Source organism: Daldinia loculata (assembly GCF_022478755.1).
Source record: "Daldinia loculata strain CBS 113971 unplaced genomic scaffold F4817scaffold_16, whole genome shotgun sequence".
In the NCBI taxonomy this organism is placed as follows: Eukaryota; Fungi; Ascomycota; class Sordariomycetes; order Xylariales; family Hypoxylaceae; genus Daldinia; species Daldinia loculata.
Genome location: NW_026054870.1, coordinates 483435 through 503513, shown reverse-complemented (window position 1 = coordinate 503513; position 20079 = coordinate 483435). Strand labels below are relative to the sequence as shown.

Genomic DNA, 20079 nt, shown 5'->3' with positions numbered 1-20079 from the left:
AATATTCATTTATATGCTTGATCCGCATCGTAATATTGCCAATTTTACTAATTTTGGTTCCTGTCCCGTATTTTCTTCACCTATCCTCAAGTTGTAGTAAATCATGTTTACCTATGTAGTATAAAACTACATTACTCAACGATCTGCTCATGGCTTTTCGGCTAACTAGTAAATGTACCATTTTTTAACCCCTGCTTAATACGAAGATTTGAAGTTCCGCTATACGTCGCGGATAAGACTTCTCCATGAGGTAAATACTAACGAGTCGATAGTAAATGTAAGTGGACATAGTCATCGATTCTCTTTAGTTACGGCTCAGATTTCCCCAGACACCTCATCTCATCCAAGTCCCCAAGCTGGACAGCCAGCGAGGCATTATTTACTAGGTTAGTTGCTTACAGTACCCAGATATGCGCACCTCTACCCCAGACAACTAAACCCATTATACCGGGATACCAATTCTTTGCAATCCTTGATATGGAACTGTATTGACCCTTTAGACTAGCACCGCTTAACTTCCAACGCGAGCTCGATTATCGACCATGAGATATCCTCTTGGAATTATTTCTATACTTTGTGCCGCATGACTATCGATTATGCGCAAACCTATTGCGCAGAGAGTTCGTTTAGTTTTGCTTTCTCGTTCTCATTTAACTGATTGTACCATTCTCCAAATCCGGCAATGTTGTCGCGCGCTGCTGCGAGGAAGAATTCTGTGAGATAAGCTTGAGTTTCATCATCCCGACGGCGCATATTGTTAGCTTCTAGGAAGCCCATTAGATCATTCTTGACACTACCAAGGTTGAGGTCTAATGTGTCTGGGTCATCCTCCCAGCCATCGTCGTCATCCTCATCAGCAAACTCTGCTGCTGCCGCCGCCGCCGCGACATTAGCAGCGCTATTCGCGCCCGATGCGGAGAGGAGTTCTTCAATTAGAACCTTAAGGATCTTTAAGGGAGCAGGGATTGCAGTATATTCGTCTGGGGCTGAGTATCAGTGAGCAATAATACGTGAGGGGTTTGGAGAAGAGACTTACTTTGCCTAGCGCGGGATCTTGTCATGATTCTATCACTTACAGGTATGATCAGGTCACCCCTTACTGTCGTCTGGAGAAGTCGGGGGTCATTCAGACTGAATAACTTGGAGAGCGCGATCACACTATTTTCAAATTAGTAAGGGCGGTGGTTTCAGTCCAATAGTCCTTCACTTACTTCTGTCTAATCTCATCGTATCCCGCAAAATTGACGGAATTTTCCAGCCACTTGCCTAAGACGACCTGTAGGCCACTCTGGCCATTGATCTGAATCGTGCTGAGGAAGTCGACAACGTCTCGGGCACCGACCAAAGAGAGTCGCGCAAAGACTAGAATAAGGGACTGGATAAACCCAGCAGCCTCGGCCGAAGCTAATCGGTTAGCAACCGCCTGTAAGAGCTGCGGTAAGAATGGACCAAGTCGCTCATGGCCTGCCTTTTCAACTAGCTCGGCTGCAAGACCACCAACTTCGGATGCCGCATTATCCTCAATAGATGGACCAAGCAATCGGTCAATGATGTGTAGGCAAACCTCAAGGCCAGATCTATTGTTCTCGTCGTGGTAGTTGAGTACCTGCTCGTGGTCATGTGCTAAGAGATATTTCACTGATTCAGCGCCTGGTCTTAGGATATCACCCTCATTACTCTCCATAAGTAATCGGCTCAGCTTAGGTAAGGTAGCCGCTACAAATCCAGGAGGTAAGGGTTCTGAGGCATATTGAGTAAGGGCAGCCATCAATTCGGTAGCAAACTTTAAGACTGGTTAGCCCTGCTGATAAACTGGACTACGGGGAAATTTGAAGTAGATTTAACATTTCGAAAAATTCGATGATGAACTACTGGCTAGGGAATCTGCTAAAACTTACCGTAATGAGTGGGTTGTCTGAAGTAATATCAGCAACGTTGAATGCGCCATTTAGTGTAGGGAGGACTTTTTGGCAAAGTGCTTGGTATAAGGCTGGGTCTGGCATTGTCTTAACGATGTCTTCGAACTCTTCGCAAATAAGCATAGTGACCTAAACGCCGGTTGGAGTTAGCACTACCAATGAATAGGATATATACTTGACAGCACGCAAAAGGGATTTAGTAATTTTACAGGGCCATTTGATACATACCTGCCAATTAGTTGAACCATGTTTAGCAATGAGGAAGAGTAAATCCAGGGCGGGAACATCGTTGGACACGGCAACTCGTTTGTCGATATTGATAGCAGCTCGGAGGGTTTCTGTAAGTGTAACAAGCAAGTCATCCGCCTGCTCAATGTCGGACATATCCCGTGCAGACATCCATTGAGAAATAGCGTTGACCACATTTGCTTGGACATGTCGGTTATCAGCAATCCTTCCACCCTGGAGAAATCCCTCGACCGCTTTTATGCATGCAACCTGCACAAGCTCGGACTGCTCCGCCGCAATAGCCTCAATTGTTCGGTTTAGGAGTGTAGCTGCTACTCCATCAAACTGAGCTAAGACGCCAGCAACCAGATATCCACGGCCGCGTAGTAGCGGTTCTCCAGGACGGTTGATGGCATAATTTACCAGTTCGAGATACGCCTGACCGATCTCTAGAGGGACGGTCTTGTTGCAGTCTAAGAAGTCATTCACAAGCTGATTAAGCAAGTATAGAGCAGCTTCCTGTCTTCTCCACGGCGCATCCTCGACAAAGAGACTCTTCGTATAAGCAAAGAGGCCTTCTAATGCCTTCTGGTTCAACCATTCACCGAGCTTGATCAGGAGGTCTCCGCAAGCAGTTCGTGGGGTGTAATTGGCGCTCACGGACTGCTCCTCTGCAAGATAGAGGGATACATCTATGTCCCATAACTCTTCCTCTTCTCTGGTGATAAGAGCATAAGAAGTAGCGAGCTTCATGATGTCCAGCACCCAAGGTGTCTCATGTGCAGAAGCGTGGGCCGCTAACTGGGCTTCTAGCTCCTTACGAACAGGTGGGGCTCGCAGGCAACCATTCAAGAAATCTAGTTCCTCTAAAATAAGGAAATCTAGGGTGTAGGGAAGGCCATCAGAGTCTTCTAGCCTGCCCTGAGCATCGTTCTTAATATATAGCTCCTCGTGCGCAGGTTCGAGGAGCATTAGTTCTTCCCAGATGGCCTGAAAGAAATGTGGCGTCTCAGGTAGCAGGAGACCTGAGAAAACGTACTTCAACTTCAGAAGACATTTCACAACCTGGAGCTTAAGGGCAATTATGCCATTCCAGGCATCAGGCTGTACAGTCGACTGAGGTTCGAGGGCAGGGAGCCTTAGCTTCATGACCTGATGAAAAAAAGGAAACCAACCCTTCATTGCCTCTTCAGCAAACGCCTGCACTTCCTTCGGGTGCTCCTCCTTGACAGTATCCATGAGGTCAAAACAACCGCGAAAGACGGAGACGGCAAGAGCGCGCAAGATGGGTTTTCGGCCTTCATTGATGGCGGCATCGTATACGACCTTAACTATATCTCGTGCCATAGAGAAGAATTGGTCATCACTGAGGCTTTCGTCAACCAAATCCCGGAGGACTATCAAAGCACCGTGGAGCTGGTTATCGTTTCCATTCGGGATTATCTCGAGCAAGGTAGGAAGAAGCGACGGCCATAATTCGGGGAAGTCGACATTAGCAATTTTGCCGACCGAATAACTAATTAAATGGTCAGTAATTGTCGAAATAGTAAGGTAAAACTAATATGCGCTGGAAAAATAGCCATTTTACAAGCATGGGTAGTAATAAGGATGTAGGACCGATGCATTTTGTTTTATAAGGCTTTCGTACCTTGCAGCCGTCTTGATCTTCCTATCATCCTCCGAATTCAAGGCAAGGTCAAGAACTAGAGGTCGAATCTGATCTTTGATAGAATCGGCGATAGGAATGGCGGGGCCATCGTCGTTCTCCCCGCTCCAGTTTCTCTCGATGAAGAGTCGCAAAGCAGATAGAGCAGCTTGTCGGATTTCTACGGCAATAGAGGTATGTCGGGCAATGTTTGCAAGAGACAGTGGAAATGCGGGATTGCTAGCTGCATGCTTCAGGTCAAGCTCTGCCTGCTTTCTAGGACCTTCGGCAGCCAACTGAGTGTTGGCGAGGACCTGGACGAGTTGGTCCTCCATTGTGGGCGGTCGAGTTTTTGTCGCCGATCCAGATAGTTCAAGCAGTTGTTGAACAAGCTCAATATTATTATGGTTGTTGGCAAACGATGTGGGGTTTCTGTGGTCGAGATAGTGGTCGAGATAGTGGCTTCGATAGTTGCCTCGACAGAAATGTTTCTATTTTATCTGAAAGCGGTCAAAATAGTTGCGGGACGAAGGTGGGACAGCCGCAGTGTGACGACGATTTAAATGGGCAGGTGTGGGCAAGCACTGGCAGCAGCAACTGCTTAATTACTTTAGCAGTCCGATATCACTATAAAAAGTTAGCGCGACGCGTTGGTAAAAAGTGGTGTTGATCCCCAAGAAAAGTTCAAGTGTGGAAAGTCCTTGGGGTCATATCACATCACATAAATACTAAACTTGCAACATCAACATTGGAGATAGGTACCTAGGTATAAAATGACTTGGATATTAGGTACATAGGGTACAAAGTATTTAAATGTACCTTCTACTTTAAATTATTTATTCGTCTAGATGGAAGTATCGATGTAGGTACAAGGTACAATACGTACCTAACCTACCTCTGTCATTAACGGAACCTAATCTGCTAATGCAGGACACTTGGTGTTACCTACCTAAGTACCTATTTTAGCCGGAACTCTCTCACCAATCAATATGAACAAACCTACCTGCTGCCACTTAACGCGTCTTAAATATTGAAATCCTACCCCTCAACGCGTCTTCTATGTACCTTAGCTAGGTACTTACCAAAACCACGGGATCTCGCGCCAAAGCCAAAGCCAAAGCCGTAAGCCTCAGAGGAGTGACGCTATATATAACTCCTTACAGCAATGGCCTCTCTACAAAGCCAGCAGCCTCACGAAGAGCAGCAATCAGTACCTCTCACCCAAGCTAACAACCTCTTAACTTCATTCACTCAGTTCCTCACAATTTGCATCCATAATATCCTCTACTACCGCTCTATCTACCCAACTCAGACATTTCTCACCAGCCGGGCATATAACCTACCGGTTCATCAGTCAAGACATCCGAAAGTATGTTCTTGGATCCGCGACGCTGTAGATGCTGTAAAGGGGCAGCTCGTCCTAGGTGTCGTGGAGCGCATTGCTATAGTCATATATGACGGACAGGCGAGAGTAATGGAGCGATGGATGTTTGATGTCGCTAATTTCCCCGCATGGAAAGGTTTCAAGGAAACGAGGGGGCCAAGAATAGAAGAAGAAGACGAACTTGTTGAAGGGGTTGTCAATGTTGAGGGCGGCGTAGAGGGAAAAGTAAATTGGGCGAACGTAGACGAACAACTACGTGCTACTGTGAGGAAGCTAGCATATGCTGCTGAAAAGATGACACCACTTCCAGATGGATGTACTTTTACTATCGCAGTGGAATTACGAGATGAAGGTGAAGCGCCAATAGGGGTGAGTGCTTATAATCAATATCCCCGCTTAAAATATCAATTAATAATAATTAACAAACATTAGCATCCGCAACCTTGGATACCCTCACAGTCAAACCTACAGACGAGATCCAGAGACAACCCAGCACCTGGCCAAGACGTTGGGGGAGCTAAGACGACTCCCCTCCGTGCAGTAGAAGCCGGACCTTTATTCTTTGAATGCTGGGTTGAAGAAGGTAAAGCCAAAGAGCAATTATCATCCCCCTCATCAAGTGAATAAAATTTACATCTCCATGCTTTACTGCAACTTGTTCAGTGTGAGCTTACGTTATTTTGGGAATGTTATATATATATTAGTATAAATAATGTGATACTGTAGTCATATCGGGATAAGTCTAGTATGTCTTCATTCTCATTTCGACAATCTCCTTGAAGCTACTAGTAATGATAGCAAGGGCTTAGAATTATACAGTCCAGTAATACAAACCCTTTTCCGTGAATGTCACCCCTTCGCCCAGACGCCTCACAAAGCCAACTCTGGCTGATCACCTAGTTTGTTGTGGTGTATTAAATGATATCTCCACCAAACCCTCCAAAGCCTCCACCAAATGGACCACTTCCTCCCCCTGGCCTGCGGCCTCCCAGCCTTGGAAGGCCTCCCGGACCTAGAGGATCATAGCGAGCTCCCGGTGGTACCTGAGGGTCAAATTCACCATTTTCACCGCCAGGGCCTCCGAATAGATCATCAAACGTTGGATGCATGCCTTGGCCTCCACCAGGTCGCGGTAGGCCCCCTCCGATGCCTAATCCGGGACGTAGCGGATCATGGGGTCCTAGCCCAGGGGGGTATAGATCATCAGCCCCGATATTCCCAAATGGGCTTCGAGCAGGCTGTCGTAGCGGCATGCCCGCTGGACGGTTTATGTCGTAAGGGTCTTCGAAGCCCGGTGGTGGGAAATCGCCAGCCGGAACCGGGTTGCGGGGCGGTGGGTTAAGGGGATCATTATACGGGTACGGCTGTGCCGGCTGGGGTAGTGGATCCGGTATTACAGGCTGTCTTGGCGGTCTTCGACCCGCATCGTCGGCATCGTCGCGCACGGCTCTGTCATCAGCAGATTCCTCGTAGCCTTCTTTCTGAAGAGAAGGAAGAAGTTTTTGAACAATGTTGATCTTGATCAGACTAGCCAGGTCCTCGATGCGGTTTCGAGAGATGAAAACATTCTGTAGGGTCTGTAGTAGGTTGGAGCGATCCTCTACGCCATCGCTAGTGATGGTTATTCTGACAGGAAGAGCCGCGTTAGAGATGAAATCCTTGATGATGACTTCGACGCGCGCAATACGTTCGTCGTTAATACCCAGACCGCGGATCTCGGCTTTGCCTCCCATTCGATCAGTTCTGATAACGAAGCGAAGGGCTGATTGCTGGTGCGCATAGACAAATGCATATGTGTTGAACGACGCATTCCAGTTTGCCGGAAGCCGCGGAGCTAGCTCATGGCACAGCGCTTCTATTAAACAATGCTTAGTATCATTTAAATCGTATAAGTTATATGTATATACTTACCTTGAAGTTTATCTTCATCGAAACCAAGGAGACGGAATCCGAGGGAAGCCATGCAGGCGTGAGAAAATAAGGCTAGAGCCTCATGGGAACTACTCAAATCAGATGTGGTATCGCCTGGGGAATGAGTAGGTAGAGCATCGGCCATCTGCTGAAGGATGACCGACGAGCTTAGAGGATTAATCAACATGATGAAGATAAGTTCATCCGACGTGTAGCTTATGGTTGAAAGTTATTGATTGAAGCTTTACATTCGATGTCGTAAGATGTGTATGTAGGAAGAATAATAGGTTTTAGTGGTAAACTGCCGATATCAGAAGAACTATTTATTACACGGATTTGCCGCTTTTTTATGTCATTACGTCGTTGCCTTCAGCCCTACGAGGTACGCAATATGTACTAAAGCGGGGTTTGGCAGGCGGGGTAGCTTTATCTTATCGGAGCTTACTCATGCTTGTATGAGGTATATTACCCCCTTAAGTACCCGAGTACCCGTTCATTCGCTATAGAACTTTCAAGAACATTTTCTTTTAGTTGTTATGAATTGTTTCTCGGTGAACTGAGCATGACTTACATTCTACTTCCTTACAGGGCCATGTTTAACGCAGAGGAGTATTACCTAGAGCCAATTAAGCTAGTATACGATCTTATCACATTTATAACCTTCTCGAACTTAAGATTTAGGAAGATGGAAGCTGCCCAAGTCGCTTTTATGTAAAAGAGCTACGTGCTTTCAAGTTATCTCGTTTCCGAAAGTAAATTAACTCTTGCAAACCTCTTTAGGAATATGCTACGAATAGAGTATTTGTCAGGGTATAAGTGAAGCTAGTATGAATTAGGTATAGATCTACATAGGATAGATATATAAGGGGGCGCTCCGCGCCCTCGCAAGAGGATAGAAGGTTAAGCGTTAATAGATTCCTACTACTACACGGCTACTATACAGCAGCTTCGCTGCTGCTTCTGATATTCACTCTACGTATGACATACATCAAGGGTTCTTTCTGACAGTATTCCAACTGAATTCGTATGACAACAATACGATAGGCACTACAGACGTAACGTTAGAAAAACATTATATAAATGCTTCGATTAGTTATTCTATGTCCAGGTATCGTGTAGCGCGGAGTGGGCGGTAGGGTCCCAGCTACTAGTGTGGTAGTGTATTGGTGACTATATTGATCCATCCCCTATTAAGAATAGGGGGGAGGGCAGAGCTTCCTTATATAGACCTGGTCTCCAAGAACTACCCTATGGGGTAGCCCTATTGTATCCTTGACATTCTAATTCGCTTTTCTATAAATACGTTTACAGTCCGAAGGACAATCATGAAATCCATTATGTTAGGTACTTACTAAGATGCTAGAGGTTCGTTTCAAGCAGTTTGCCCGCAAGTCTGCCGTAGATATGAGGTAGTATCAGCCCGAGATATCTTTCGGGTTCGCAGAAATCCTTAAAAGAATATTAGACAGTACATCCAAAGTTTACCAGCAATTTTTTTGACTAGAATATGGCAAAACATCAAGCTTTGCGAGATCCAGCTATGTTAACTGGGAATAGCATTACACCACCAAGCAATTCTATAAGATACCCCTTTACACAATTGACAACTTATAATAGCCCACAATCCTCTCTCCATGCTCAATCTGGTCAGTACGTAAAAGTCATAGATCATTCAAAATACTCTACTTACTACAAAAACTACTGCTCTATGCATTTTATTGAAGACATATGCGCCATAGATAGTATTTATCTCTGGTATTCTGCCTTCCCTATTCAGACCTTTGGCATCATAGACATAGAGCAATACGGGTACATAGTGTGTGCGTGTATAATGCTAGTGGGTATTACTATGTATCGCTAGAATGGCAAATCAACCAATCTATCTCGATATAGGGACCGTAATACTCGTTATTCGTCATAGTACCAATACAGAAAACAGCACGACCTTTTCAGCTCTCCTCAGACAACGGGAATTGCCTCTCTTGAGATTCTTCGGGTAGATCATACCAACTATTTAATATTAAGATCATCGCCGGGCTTCTAGGCCCCGGTGGTCTAGATCTGGATCTGCCTCGGTATTGCTCTTGAAGAAGACCAGCCCAAGTGATTCTTTTCCATCAAAACATCATCTCACTAAATTTTCGCCATGTCCTCGAATAGGCTACGAATCTGTCCAAGAGACTTCTCTTCCGGGGCGGTGACAAATAGTAATTGTATAAGGTACCTAGGTAGGTACTTTTATTATATATTAATTATGAAATCACATAAGTAAACCCACCTGGATACAATATGTCAACCCTATCTTTCCTCCACAGCCAACTATCAACGGAATAAACAGGTAAAAGTTTACGGATAACCGCCGATGCCACTACTGAAGCACAACTTGCCTCCTCCTATATTCTTCTGTAATTTCCCGTGTTTATAAAAAACGCCCCAGAGCGAGCTTGTGGCGTCTAGTCTCGAGTGGAGTGGCACGATACGGTGCAGTTCTACATAGTACTATTCTATGACGAGATGCTTATCTAGCTTGCGGGCTTTAGGTTAGGTATTGGTGATTATACCTCACATTAGCTCTGCCTCTAACACTGATATTTCCTACAATATGCATCATACATAGTAGATCAACAAGATCTCTACCATAAGGAGTAATTTTAGTCAAGGTTAGGCTATGATGATCTGACAACTATTGAGATATAGTATATATATGTTCGTCATATTTTCATGTTTTCGCATTGTCACAGAGTAATTAAATCGTCTATGGCCTGATTAAGGGAGTATTATACACACGTAGTCTGACGATAGATGTGATGAAATATTCTCCGTTAGGCATATTCAGTGGGCCTTTCCGGAGAGAGCATCTAGACAGACCTTATAGCATTAGTAATTCCAACGCAAGAGCAATATCTCCAAGCTTCCTCGGTTCTACCGAATGAGGGATGTAGGTCGTCGTCACCTACATAGTACCAACTAGAGCAAAATCCTATTCTTCTTTCTTCCTAAACTAAAGAAGCCAATCGTAGAAAAGACTAGATGCGAGCTACGCACAACAGCACCGACGTTAGACGCTAGTCAGGGGTAAATCGCCTAGTCCACGCTGTCGGTAATCTGCCCTAGACGATTATTGGCCGAAGCTCGATCATTTACGTCCAAGTATACAACAATTTCCACAATACTCGCCTATCTCAACCACGTGCGGAACGTAGCCGTCATCTAGCTGCTTAGTACCTGGCATATAGGTTAGTCTAAGCTACTCGATAGTCGACGACTGCGGCTTTCAGCTAGGTACCCCACAAAGCACTGACGGCTTGGTCTAGACTGTCTAGAGGCTCTGACACCTTTCGATTCTAACGGCAGCTCGTCCCTAGAGAAGTTAGCTTTCAGCCAGATGTCTGCTCTAGATTCTGCATCGGTTAAGAATACTCGTAGGAGGCTTAATTTGTCAGAAGAGAAATAAAGCTACCTCACTAGGCTACGTGATGGATAAGGATTCTAGTATCGGATTCCCCTGACGCCAGTCACATTGGAAAATGCATTCAAATAGGCTGCGGTAAGACCAGTTTCTGAATTTTGATCACCAGCCTTTGTCTCTCGTCGCTCTTTACACACTCATTTGAAGTCCTTCGTTTTACTTTGCTTACCAGTGTGTCTTCGTCAACATGAGGTTCGAGACTGTCCTTGTAGCCCTCCTTGCGAGGGAGGCTGCGGCTAGGTGTAAGTCGGTTTTCCCGTCTAACTACCCTAGTGCCGGCGCTTCAAGCTCGTCCTCGGGAGCGTCTGGATATCCGGGAGTTTCGGCTTCGTCGGGTGCTTCCTCAACGGGATCCTCGTATACCGCCACCAGCACTTCCTCCAGCGGATACTTGAGGGAATCTTCGTCTTCTTCCGGCGCTGTCTCTAGCAGCTCTGTAGGCCCGCCGAGCAGCTCCAGCTACTCCTGCTACTGACACCACCACCAACACTATCACTGCGTTGCCCACCACAACCACCGTTGCCACGCCTGCTGGTTTCACGCCTATCAAGTCTGCCCTCCCCAACGTTGTGGCCCGCACTATCAACCGTGTTCTTGCCGGCCGCACCATTACCCCTGGCTGTAATGTTGCTACTCCGGTCTTGAACGCTGGAGATGTCCAGACCTATGCTTCCGTCGTCGCCTATGGCACTACCACTCATACCACCTCCACCACCCTCACCGTTGGTCCTACCCCCACCGCCTACGCCCAGTGTGCCAGCAACAACATTGCCTCTACCCTCAACCGCCAGAGCATCAACTACCTATACGGCGCCCTCGTCGACCAGGGCACCATGTCTTCTGCCACCGACTGCTGTGTTCTCTGCGCCACTACTTCTCACTGCGGTGGTTTCGGCTACAGCAGCACCGGCAAGTGCTACATCGCCAAGGACTACCGCGTCTGCAAGGGCAGCAACCGCGTCGCGACCTTCGGCCGCATTCCTCTGGTCAGCACCAACATGGTTGTTGGCAACGGTGCCTGTGGCCAGGTTCGCAACTAAGGAAGAGCGCCTCTATACTCTCTATAGCAGAGTCTTCGCGCCTCCCCTAATATCTCGGCGGTCTGCTCTTTGGAACTCGCCGTTTCGGCTGGAGAGACAATAGGTTGGGCTGGCTGCCGGTTAATATGAGCTAATGACGATACATGTACGTGGATACTTGTGCGTGCAGCGTTAATAAGGATTGAGCGGCTTCGTTGTTAGATGTTGGGGTTGCTGGTTCAGCAGCACCATACTTAATATTCTCCGTATATAGGATTAAATTTAATAATTTACACATGTATCCCGAATAAAAATGACTTGAATAATTTCTATCTCTTATGAAAACATGAATGATAATTTGAACTTTTGAGTGTTCCATTTCAGCCGTGACAATGACTCTCAGTAAGTCATAAATCAAAATAATTATCATAAAATACAACTTAATATCACTCATCAGGGGACAATCTATTTCTTCATACTCAACATCCTATCAAGTTACCATAGTGTAAAGTTCAAATTTATATATCAAAATGTCTAAAACATCTAGTCAGCATCGAAGCTACAAGACTACGAGGCTCACGAAAGTCACCATGCACAACACGAAAAGGTCGAATACTATTTTTTGCTAGAAGTCAATGAGTCAAAGTCTATTCATGCCTACCGATCGAGTTTTATCTAGATATCATGTATGTGCTGAGGGTACGGGATGTCTAGGTACTTACTGATCTTCCACCAAACGAGCAACTAAAAGAACAAACATGTCCTCCCAATTTACCAACCCCTTTCTCAATATCATTGCCGCGCGCCGCTAACCAAATTCTCTATTCCGGGCAAGGAAAGCTTCAATTTAGGAATTTTCAGAACACCGTTTAAGGACTTAACTTGGCACCTCCCTCATCCTCCTCCTCCTCATTCTCTCCATCTCCCTCCTCCTGTCCATCCTTGCCATCATCGTCATCAACAACGTAACTAACGCAAGACTCGTACTCTCCAGAAATGCTACTAGCACAGGACTCGTAGTCGGATTCCGCGTTGATCATATTTAACTCCTCGCTGATCTCGCACAGCCCGCACATCTCGTCGGAATTTTTGCTGTAAAACGTAAACTCGATGCCCGTACGGCAGCATCCGCGGATCTTGTTCTGTCGCGCCGCGTTGCACGTGTGCCCCGAGACGCTGGTATCTTTGAGGATGGTACCGCCGCATCGGCTGCACTTGTATACCCAGCACGTACCGGTACACATCTTGGCAGGATTATCTTTAATCAGATTTTAGAATTTTGGACTTTTATCTCACCTCACTCTCACAGCTAGGACCTAAGGGGAAGATAGAAAGGTGACTAATGGCAAAAAGGGTGTTTAGCTGGCTTGGGATTGCTGATGGTGGCACTTTTCCTGGTGGATAGAAAAAAAAGGAGATACTCCAGGGGGATATTTAAATATAATCAATTGTATCCTACACACAAAGGAGATGTGTGTGAACAGAGACACGGTTATACAATACATTCATGAAACTGAAGGACAAAGACTAATGTTGGAGTAATTAATAGAAGAGCCACGAACAACATCTACAGTTGTTACGACTTAAGACAATAAGAAAAAAAACTTTGATAGCATTGTCACGGAATATAGGTCTTCGTCATTACAAGCCAATTGTAGCTAGTTCTTGTTATGAAACTCTCAATTCATTATACCTGGGCTTTGTTCCCAGTTTGAACTTCCAATGAATGCACAGCCAATCACTCGTGGCCCTGTATACAGTATTGATACATCATACATTCGCTGGAAGTAAAACACGAAGGCTCCGGACACCTTTGGGACTTTGCAGACCTTTCCCACCTTATCCAATGCACCTATAGAAAACGCCTTCCACCCTGCTACTATGTACATCTCCCCTCCTAAGAATAGGAATCGTGTTATGTTTCATGCATGAATTTTCAAGCCGTGACTTCAGTATACCATGGGTATGATATTAGAGTCATTGTGTCAGTAAGCAGCAGATGCTTACTCGTACCAAGTCGTACCAAGTCGTACCTCATACACCCTTATGTGCTAGTGAAGGACTCCAAGAAGCTTCATAGCTCCCATTAGAACACATTGTCCTTAAATAGAAATTTTGTACGGCTCTGTGTTTTATATAGAACAACCGTCTTTATCATTGTGAAACTCTTCGGCCTTGTATCGTTACCAACGACGCCTAAGTCCTATTAGCGATCAAAAATAAACGAGGAGAGCGTAGGGATAACTTACGAGTACGCCTCAAGCATAGGCTGTCGACGCTTGAATTTGGGCGTTGCATCGCTCAACTGCCTCTTTGTTGACTCCTCTCCACTATCAGTACCACTAGTTGAAGGTCGCCCCAGCCCTAGTAGTTCGCGTTCGATAGGATCAAGTGGCGATCCTTGGGATTCAGATATATCGCTTCCGAATGAGGAGCGCCGACTGGCCGGGCGGCTTCTTTTGACGCTTCTAAAACTCTGTCTGCTAGATGGCCGGCTATATGGCTGGGGTATGTCTATTGGCTGGCCTGACGGTGTTGACGGCTGCGCATCAACCTTATCTTGACTATCTGGTAGCGATAGGTTAATACGCTGGGCTACAGTTTCTTGATTTGATCCATTGGTCTTATTATTATTAAGACTTTCAGGTCGCGATTGACTATCCAGTGTTTCTCTTGCCCCCGGGGTCCATTTAGCATCATCCATAGGTACAGCCGGCGCCTTTGAGGGCGTGTAAGAAGGTTGCTGAGAATCGGACTCGACTAACTCTCCGGGTTCGGGTGGCGATGTAAGTTTCAACCTCTTGTTGAATGGATCATCATACGGAGAATCACGGTGACGCCTCTCTGACTTGAAGTCCTCGGCATCATCATGGGAATCGTTCCATCTCCTCTTCTTTTGATCTGCTTTGTAGTGTGAATCTTGATGTTTTCCCTGGTGTCGGCCTGATCCTTTTGGATTGTTGAAGCGATGTCTGCCAGTGTCGTGTGAGTTACCAGAGCGATCTCGGCGACTGCTCCTAATATTCAGGTCTTTCTGGATTGCTCTATTGTAATCATCCAACTTCTCAAGACGAATTTCCGTCGGGTCTAAAAATATAGGATGATGTTGCATTACCTGCCAATCCCGAGTTTCGCGGATGCTTTGTGCAAAATCATCAACGTTACGCGGCGTGATGTACCGCGACTTCAAAGACTTAGCGTCGAATGCTGGAGGTATCATTATATCCTCGAAGTATTGCGTCGGCAAAGGTGCTGCAATCGGGTCTACCTTGCTACTTAGCGGGAGCTCCAGAAAGATGGTCCGCTCATCCCAACTAAAATCTTCATTACTCTCATCTTTAGTTGTGTCGACGGTTGTCTCTGGGTCACCATGGTCGGACGCGGAAGCTGGTTCAGATACTATCTCGCCAGGCTCACGTTCCTGATCTGTTTTGGCCGTTATTGGCGTTTCTCTATCCAAAGAGATCCTATCGCGGCGCGCTGGTTCGCTCGGAGTCGTTGCTGGCTGGTGTTTTCGTCGGTGATGTCTGTCCCATTTGTCTGAATTCTTATAAGGCTGAAACCGGTCTTGGCGATCTTGCCGCTCTCGACGCCGCTCATCTTGAGACTTACTATGTCCCCGCCTACGAGAAGGTCGATTATCTCGGTATGAGGGTTTGCCATGCCAGTCATCACGGTATTCATCTCTATACGGTTGGCCATTTGATGGCGGTGAACCGTGCCACGCGTCTTGAGGATGCCAAGCTTCATTTGAACGCCTATCTTCATAACGGCGCTGGTGATCCCGACCGCGCTCATAGCGATTTCTATCATCTCCATATTGCGGAGGATAAGGATCGGGCGAAGGATATGGTTGAAAGATGGCCGGAGGATCGCGCTGAGGTGGGCTATACTCACTCTGATGATACCCGGGAGGCGGTCCCTGAAACCCATATGGGGTAGGCGGAGGTATGAAACTAGGCGGCGCCGCATATGGTGGTGGTGGTGGTGGAGGCCCAGGTGGATATTGCTGGTGCGCGCCGTACGGAGGACCTGGCGGACCCACGGGGTGTTGACTGGGCGGGTACTGGTCAGGCCGGCCAGGAGGACCAGGAGGACCAGGGGGGTAGTCGTTGGGGAAATACTGATTAGGACGTCCAGGAGGGGGAATATGATGATGATCAAAGGGTCCGGGAATATGGCCCGGTGGACCATACGCGGCATTGTATGCGCCTTGGTAAGCCGGAGGGTTTAATGGCTGATGAGGGCCAGGTGGCGGTGGTCCCGGAGGTCCATATCTATCATAGGGTGGGTTCGGCGGCGGATGACTTCCGAACCCCGGACCGTAAGATGGTGGCGGAGGATAGCCCGGGATTGGACCCGAATGATAGGGTTGAGGCGGAGAATTCTCGAAACGGGGCAATGGAGGTGGAGGGTGAGAAGAAGCGAGAGGAGGTGGAGGGGGATATCGCGTAATTACCGGTCCTTTACTTCGCTTGTTGGGCACGAAGCTATCATTATGAGGACTATTGCTCGACTGTTGTCGCGCCCAGGAGGCCTCTAATCCACTAACGTATTTTTAGTCGGCGTCATCGTGGATATTGAGGTGGAGGGGAAAATCAAGCGTATGATCAAGATAGAGAGCAGAGCTATGAATACTTACGCCGGTACTTTCCGAGGCTCCTCGGGACATGCAGTGAACATATGGCCCCGTATACCACAATTATAACAGGGCCGTTCGTTATGGTCTGGCACAAGACCCGGGGCAACTTGGGCCATTTTCATAGAATAATGAGAAGAAGAATCGAGAGGGACAGTCCGCTAGTGGAATGGTGTCTGCTTAATATAGAATGTAGTTGGCAACGAAGCGAAGCTGATGAATTGCCAAGCGCCTGAGCGCAACGGCAAAGAGCAAAGTTTATAAACTTCGTAAAGCGGACATGTACGTATTTACACAGATGGCGAGGCTTTGCTGTCCTTGAGGCTCTAAGAGGCTCTAGGATATAATTATCATGCTGAGATAGAAGTAAGTCTTCAACTTCATATAGTAAAGGAAACGTGAGTTTGTCGCGACAAGACCTAACATACGCGGGGCAAGAGAAATTGATAGTCGGCAATGTCATCTGAGGTCCGAGAATAGAGTCAATTAGGCGCGGCTCATGGATATAAGAGAGATATAAAGATTACGCGATGAATAGCGAGGTGTCTGATCCTGGGTATAAGTTGCCTTGTTGAGCAAAACTTATGGGATCAGCTTCTCACCGCGACAAAGCGAAGACCACCACCAATACAAGTTCCTCCACTCCGATGACGCGGAAATAATTGTTGCAAATTCATCAAGGATGCTCTGTATTTTCGATAGAACTGCAATCCAAGCTTAATATGACCAATGGAGGGAGTATTGATGCTCGATATACCCGACATAAATATCAATGGTGATGGGCTGAAAGTGAAGGTTTCACGGGTGAGATTGAAATGTTCAAAAGGAAAGGTACAATGCATCGCGGCCATTAGGTACCTAAGGTACCACCACCAAGGCGGTAGCGGTTAAACTTCGGACCGCACCGTAGACTAGAAGTACTAGGAAGAAGTACGTACGTGATTCACTTTGCTTCACGTTGCTTCACAACTTTTAGAATCCTCAGTTAGACTACGCACATAAGACACTACAAGAGAAAAAAAAGTAAAGGAGCGGATAGATGGTCATAATTTAGGATAGAGGTAATTAATCTCAGATGAGGATAAAAGAGTTCTATTGTAAGACAACAACACAGTATCATGAGGCTAGCGTTGTAGGCTCCAGGCCAGATGATATCAACCATGATAAGAAAGTCTTGATATTGAAGATATAGTATTTGATGACGACTTTACCGACGGGTAGGCCTTGATAGATAGGAAATAAAATATATATGAGCCAGCATAAGGCCCAAGCCGTTCAGGAACCAACTTCGCGTGTTCCATCCATTCCCAACACCTTAACCTGCCATAAGGTAAACTACCAATAATCATTATTCCTAATGAAGGCTTGGATGAAAAAGATCGAATACGAATTAGTATTTGGATATCAAATCGGAAAACCCAGCTCCTTGAATGATGAAAACGCAAAAGTCACCGGAGTCCAGGCCAAAAAGAAAAAGAAAAAATCAAGCAGAAAAAGAATAACAGCTGGGTATTCCACTACGAACTCCCAAAATCAAACCATATAGAGCAAATGTATCAAGTAATAAGTAGCCTGCGCAAACCAGTTGCTTTTTCTGTAGGAAAAAAAATCGCTGCGAGATACGGAAATGATTAAAAAAACCACAGGACGAAGTTGGGAAAAATGATAGGGAAGGGAAAAGAAGAGAAGTTGAAAAGTGCAGAAAATTTAATCGAACGATTTCAAGCACGGGTACCAATCTTATATATATATTGCATACAGAAGACAAGGCTTTGCATATAGACATAATATTGATATAGTAGGTTTAAGATGCACATGACAGCTACGGTATAAACCCCTAGCCCCAACAGGCTTAACCCACACAACCTGCGCGGCTCTTTTTTGCCATGGGTGCGATAAGCGATAAACGATAACGATAGCTTACCAACCAATTCGACATCGCATCCGAGACTAGCAGCTATCCCACACAGGCGCTGGTCCCACACTATCGGCTTTTGATTCAACACCAAAGGGTATGGTATGTATTCATTCCTTGCGGAGGTTTTGAAAGAGTTCGCTTTTCGTCACGTACTCTGAGCTCGAATTTCACTTTTCTTGCGCGGCAGCTCCCCCCTCCCGTCCCACGACAACTTACATTCCATCCTCTCTCTCTCTCCATGCGAGGCGCCGAATACCCTGCCTCCTCCGAATATGTTTGCGGTTTCTTCTAGCTCCCCACACGACTTTGCCTTTCCCCGGAGCAGAAGGAAGCCCGCCCCGCGCAGTCGCCCCCAAACCGCTTCTTGAGCACCGCTTTGGGTAGATAGACAGACAGACAGACAGACAGACAGACAGACAGGCATACCCGCTGTTGTTGTCTTCGAGTTGCATCTGCGTCTCTAGCCGCCCAACATGCCTGGGCTTCCAGGTTGGTCCCGCCGTACATACATACATACATACATGCATAAATGCAAGCTGAGGTTCTCGTCTGACCTGTGCGCCGCCGTATAGCTTCGGTCGATCTGGATGAATGCATATCCCGTCTGTATAAGAAAGAACTCTTGGCCGAGTCCGTAATCGAGGCGATATGTGCCAAGACGAAAGAACTGCTCATGCGAGAGAGCAACGTCGTCCATGTCAGGGCCCCCGTCACCGTCGTCGGTGATATCCACGGCCAGTTTTACGACCTCATCGAGATATTTAAAATCGGCGGTTGGTGTCCGGATACGAACTACTTATTTCTCGGTAAGTAACGCAACCGAACCGTAATAAAGTTATTGTTCTAACTATCGGGTATTGCAGGCGATTATGTAGACCGCGGCATGTTCAGCGTCGAGACTATATCTCTACTCGTGTGCCTCAAGCTTAGATACCCTAACCGCGTACACCTAATCCGAGGCAACCACGAGTCGCGCGGCGTAACACAATCTTACGGATTCTATACCGAGTGTTCGCGCAAATACGGCAACGCAAACGTCTGGCACTATTTCACAGACATGTTCGACTTCCTCACCCTCTCAGTAGTTATAAACGACCAGATCTTCTGCGTGCACGGCGGTCTCTCCCCCTCGATCCATTCCATCGACCAGATCAAAATCATCGACCGGTTCCGGGAGATACCGCACGAGGGCCCAATGGCCGACCTAGTATGGTCCGACCCAGATCCCGAGAGAGACGAATTTTCATTATCGCCCCGTGGCGCGGGCTACCAGTTCGGCGCGCGGGTAGTCAAGAAGTTCCTTGCGGTAAACGGGATGAATCATATATTACGCGCGCACCAGCTCTGCCAGGAAGGATTCCAAGTCCTCTACGACGACCAGCTGAGCACGGTGTGGAGCGCTCCCAACTACTGCTACCGGTGCGGTAATATGGCTAGCGTACTCGAAGTTAGTGATGTTGGGGAGCGTTTCTTCAACGTGTTCGCGGCCGCGCCCGAAAATGACCAACACAAGGAAATACAACAGGGAGGAGAGAAGACAGCCGACGGAAATACGCTGCCGGATTATTTCTTATAAGAATATATCGATCGGTCGGTCCGGATTTGTATAAGCAGGCTTATCAAGCAGGTGGTAGGCGTACCATAAAGATACCTCGATATATGGGTGGTAGGAAGAAGGAGAATAAGAAAATACCCCCTTTTCAACCGTCCTATTCATCTACATAGACCCCTCGCCATCAAAGGCTCGAAAGGAAGAAATCATTTTGTTGGACGTTGCATTGAAAAAAAGAACTGCGAGTTGCGGCATAATTGTTTAGTAGAGCAAAGAAAATGCTCAAGAGATGAACTATCTACACTCAACTATCCGTCCCCTATAAGCATAAAGTACTAGTCGCCAGCTAGCCGAACCGTCTAGGTCGAAGAGTACTATTCCATTGAAAACTTTTG

The 20079-nt window shown here is 46.6% G+C and overlaps 7 protein-coding genes across 7 annotated transcripts; 3 read left to right on the top strand and 4 right to left on the bottom strand.

Annotated features, from left to right (window-relative positions):
• Positions 1–22: 22 nt before the first annotated feature.
• Positions 23–4520, bottom strand: F4817DRAFT_333790 (ARM repeat-containing protein). Its single transcript, XM_049302799.1, has 6 exons — positions 3796–4520; positions 2148–3663; positions 1899–2048; positions 1212–1783; positions 1037–1158; positions 23–986 (listed from the first exon to the last, which is right to left on the bottom strand). The coding sequence occupies exons 1-6, from the start codon at positions 4125–4127 to the stop codon at positions 607–609; spliced, it is 3072 nt and encodes a 1023-aa protein (XP_049160437.1). The 5' UTR covers positions 4128–4520; the 3' UTR covers positions 23–606.
• F4817DRAFT_63783 (DNA-binding protein) lies at positions 4509–5848 on the top strand. The gene is made up of 3 exons (XM_049307707.1): positions 4509–4654; positions 4723–5545; positions 5609–5848. The coding sequence occupies exons 2-3, from the start codon at positions 4958–4960 to the stop codon at positions 5801–5803; spliced, it is 783 nt and encodes a 260-aa protein (XP_049160436.1). The 5' UTR covers positions 4509–4654; positions 4723–4957; the 3' UTR covers positions 5804–5848.
• A 19-nt stretch (positions 5849–5867) lies between these two features.
• F4817DRAFT_333788 (PI31 proteasome regulator N-terminal-domain-containing protein) lies at positions 5868–7429 on the bottom strand. Its single transcript, XM_049302798.1, has 2 exons — positions 7088–7429; positions 5868–7031 (listed from the first exon to the last, which is right to left on the bottom strand). The coding sequence occupies exons 1-2, from the start codon at positions 7272–7274 to the stop codon at positions 6091–6093; spliced, it is 1128 nt and encodes a 375-aa protein (XP_049160435.1). The 5' UTR covers positions 7275–7429; the 3' UTR covers positions 5868–6090.
• A 3314-nt stretch (positions 7430–10743) lies between these two features.
• Positions 10744–11739, top strand: F4817DRAFT_364286 (uncharacterized protein; the record flags this gene model as incomplete). The annotated part of the gene is made up of 3 exons (XM_049306733.1): positions 10744–10764; positions 10830–10913; positions 10997–11739. The coding sequence occupies 3 exons, from the start codon at positions 10744–10746 to the stop codon at positions 11594–11596; spliced, it is 705 nt and encodes a 234-aa protein (XP_049160434.1). The 3' UTR covers positions 11597–11739.
• Positions 11740–12444: 705 nt separating this feature from the next.
• On the bottom strand, positions 12445–12819 carry F4817DRAFT_314658 (uncharacterized protein; the record flags this gene model as incomplete). The annotated part of the gene is made up of 1 exon (XM_049300439.1): positions 12445–12819. One exon carries the CDS (start codon positions 12817–12819, stop codon positions 12445–12447), a length of 375 nt encoding a protein of 124 aa, XP_049160433.1.
• Positions 12820–13611: 792 nt separating this feature from the next.
• On the bottom strand, positions 13612–16571 carry F4817DRAFT_63689 (uncharacterized protein). Its single transcript, XM_049307706.1, has 3 exons — positions 16218–16571; positions 13825–16122; positions 13612–13771 (listed from the first exon to the last, which is right to left on the bottom strand). The coding sequence occupies exons 1-3, from the start codon at positions 16337–16339 to the stop codon at positions 13759–13761; spliced, it is 2433 nt and encodes an 810-aa protein (XP_049160432.1). The 5' UTR covers positions 16340–16571; the 3' UTR covers positions 13612–13758.
• A 2104-nt stretch (positions 16572–18675) lies between these two features.
• On the top strand, positions 18676–20078 carry F4817DRAFT_63665 (serine/threonine-protein phosphatase PP2A catalytic subunit). The gene is made up of 2 exons (XM_049307705.1): positions 18676–18938; positions 18996–20078. The coding sequence occupies exons 1-2, from the start codon at positions 18806–18808 to the stop codon at positions 19706–19708; spliced, it is 846 nt and encodes a 281-aa protein (XP_049160431.1). The 5' UTR covers positions 18676–18805; the 3' UTR covers positions 19709–20078.
• The last annotated feature ends 1 nt before the right edge of the window (position 20079 follows it).

Bases quoted from the DNA above. Each gene is read 5' to 3' on its own strand.
- F4817DRAFT_63783 (XM_049307707.1), top strand. From the start codon at position 4,958: ATGGCCTCTCTACAAAGCCAGCAGCCTCACGAAGAGCAGCAATCAGTA. The intron at 5,546-5,608 runs GTGAGTGCTTAT...AACAAACATTAG, and splicing joins AAGGTGAAGCGCCAATAGGG to CATCCGCAACCTTGGATACC.
- F4817DRAFT_63665 (XM_049307705.1), top strand. From the start codon at position 18,806: ATGCGAGAGAGCAACGTCGTCCATGTCAGGGCCCCCGTCACCGTCGTC. The intron at 18,939-18,995 runs GTAAGTAACGCA...CGGGTATTGCAG, and splicing joins TACGAACTACTTATTTCTCG to GCGATTATGTAGACCGCGGC.
- F4817DRAFT_63689 (XM_049307706.1), bottom strand. From the start codon at position 16,339: ATGAAAATGGCCCAAGTTGCCCCGGGTCTTGTGCCAGACCATAACGAA. The intron at 16,123-16,217 runs GTAAGTATTCAT...AAAATACGTTAG, and splicing joins GAGCCTCGGAAAGTACCGGC to TGGATTAGAGGCCTCCTGGG.
- F4817DRAFT_333788 (XM_049302798.1), bottom strand. From the start codon at position 7,274: ATGTTGATTAATCCTCTAAGCTCGTCGGTCATCCTTCAGCAGATGGCC. The intron at 7,032-7,087 runs GTAAGTATATAC...ATTGTTTAATAG, and splicing joins CGATGAAGATAAACTTCAAG to AAGCGCTGTGCCATGAGCTA.
- F4817DRAFT_333790 (XM_049302799.1), bottom strand. From the start codon at position 4,127: ATGGAGGACCAACTCGTCCAGGTCCTCGCCAACACTCAGTTGGCTGCC. The intron at 2,049-2,147 runs GTATGTATCAAA...ACCGGCGTTTAG, and splicing joins ATGGTTCAACTAATTGGCAG to GTCACTATGCTTATTTGCGA. The intron at 1,784-1,898 runs GTAAGTTTTAGC...CCAGTCTTAAAG, and splicing joins CAGACAACCCACTCATTACG to TTTGCTACCGAATTGATGGC.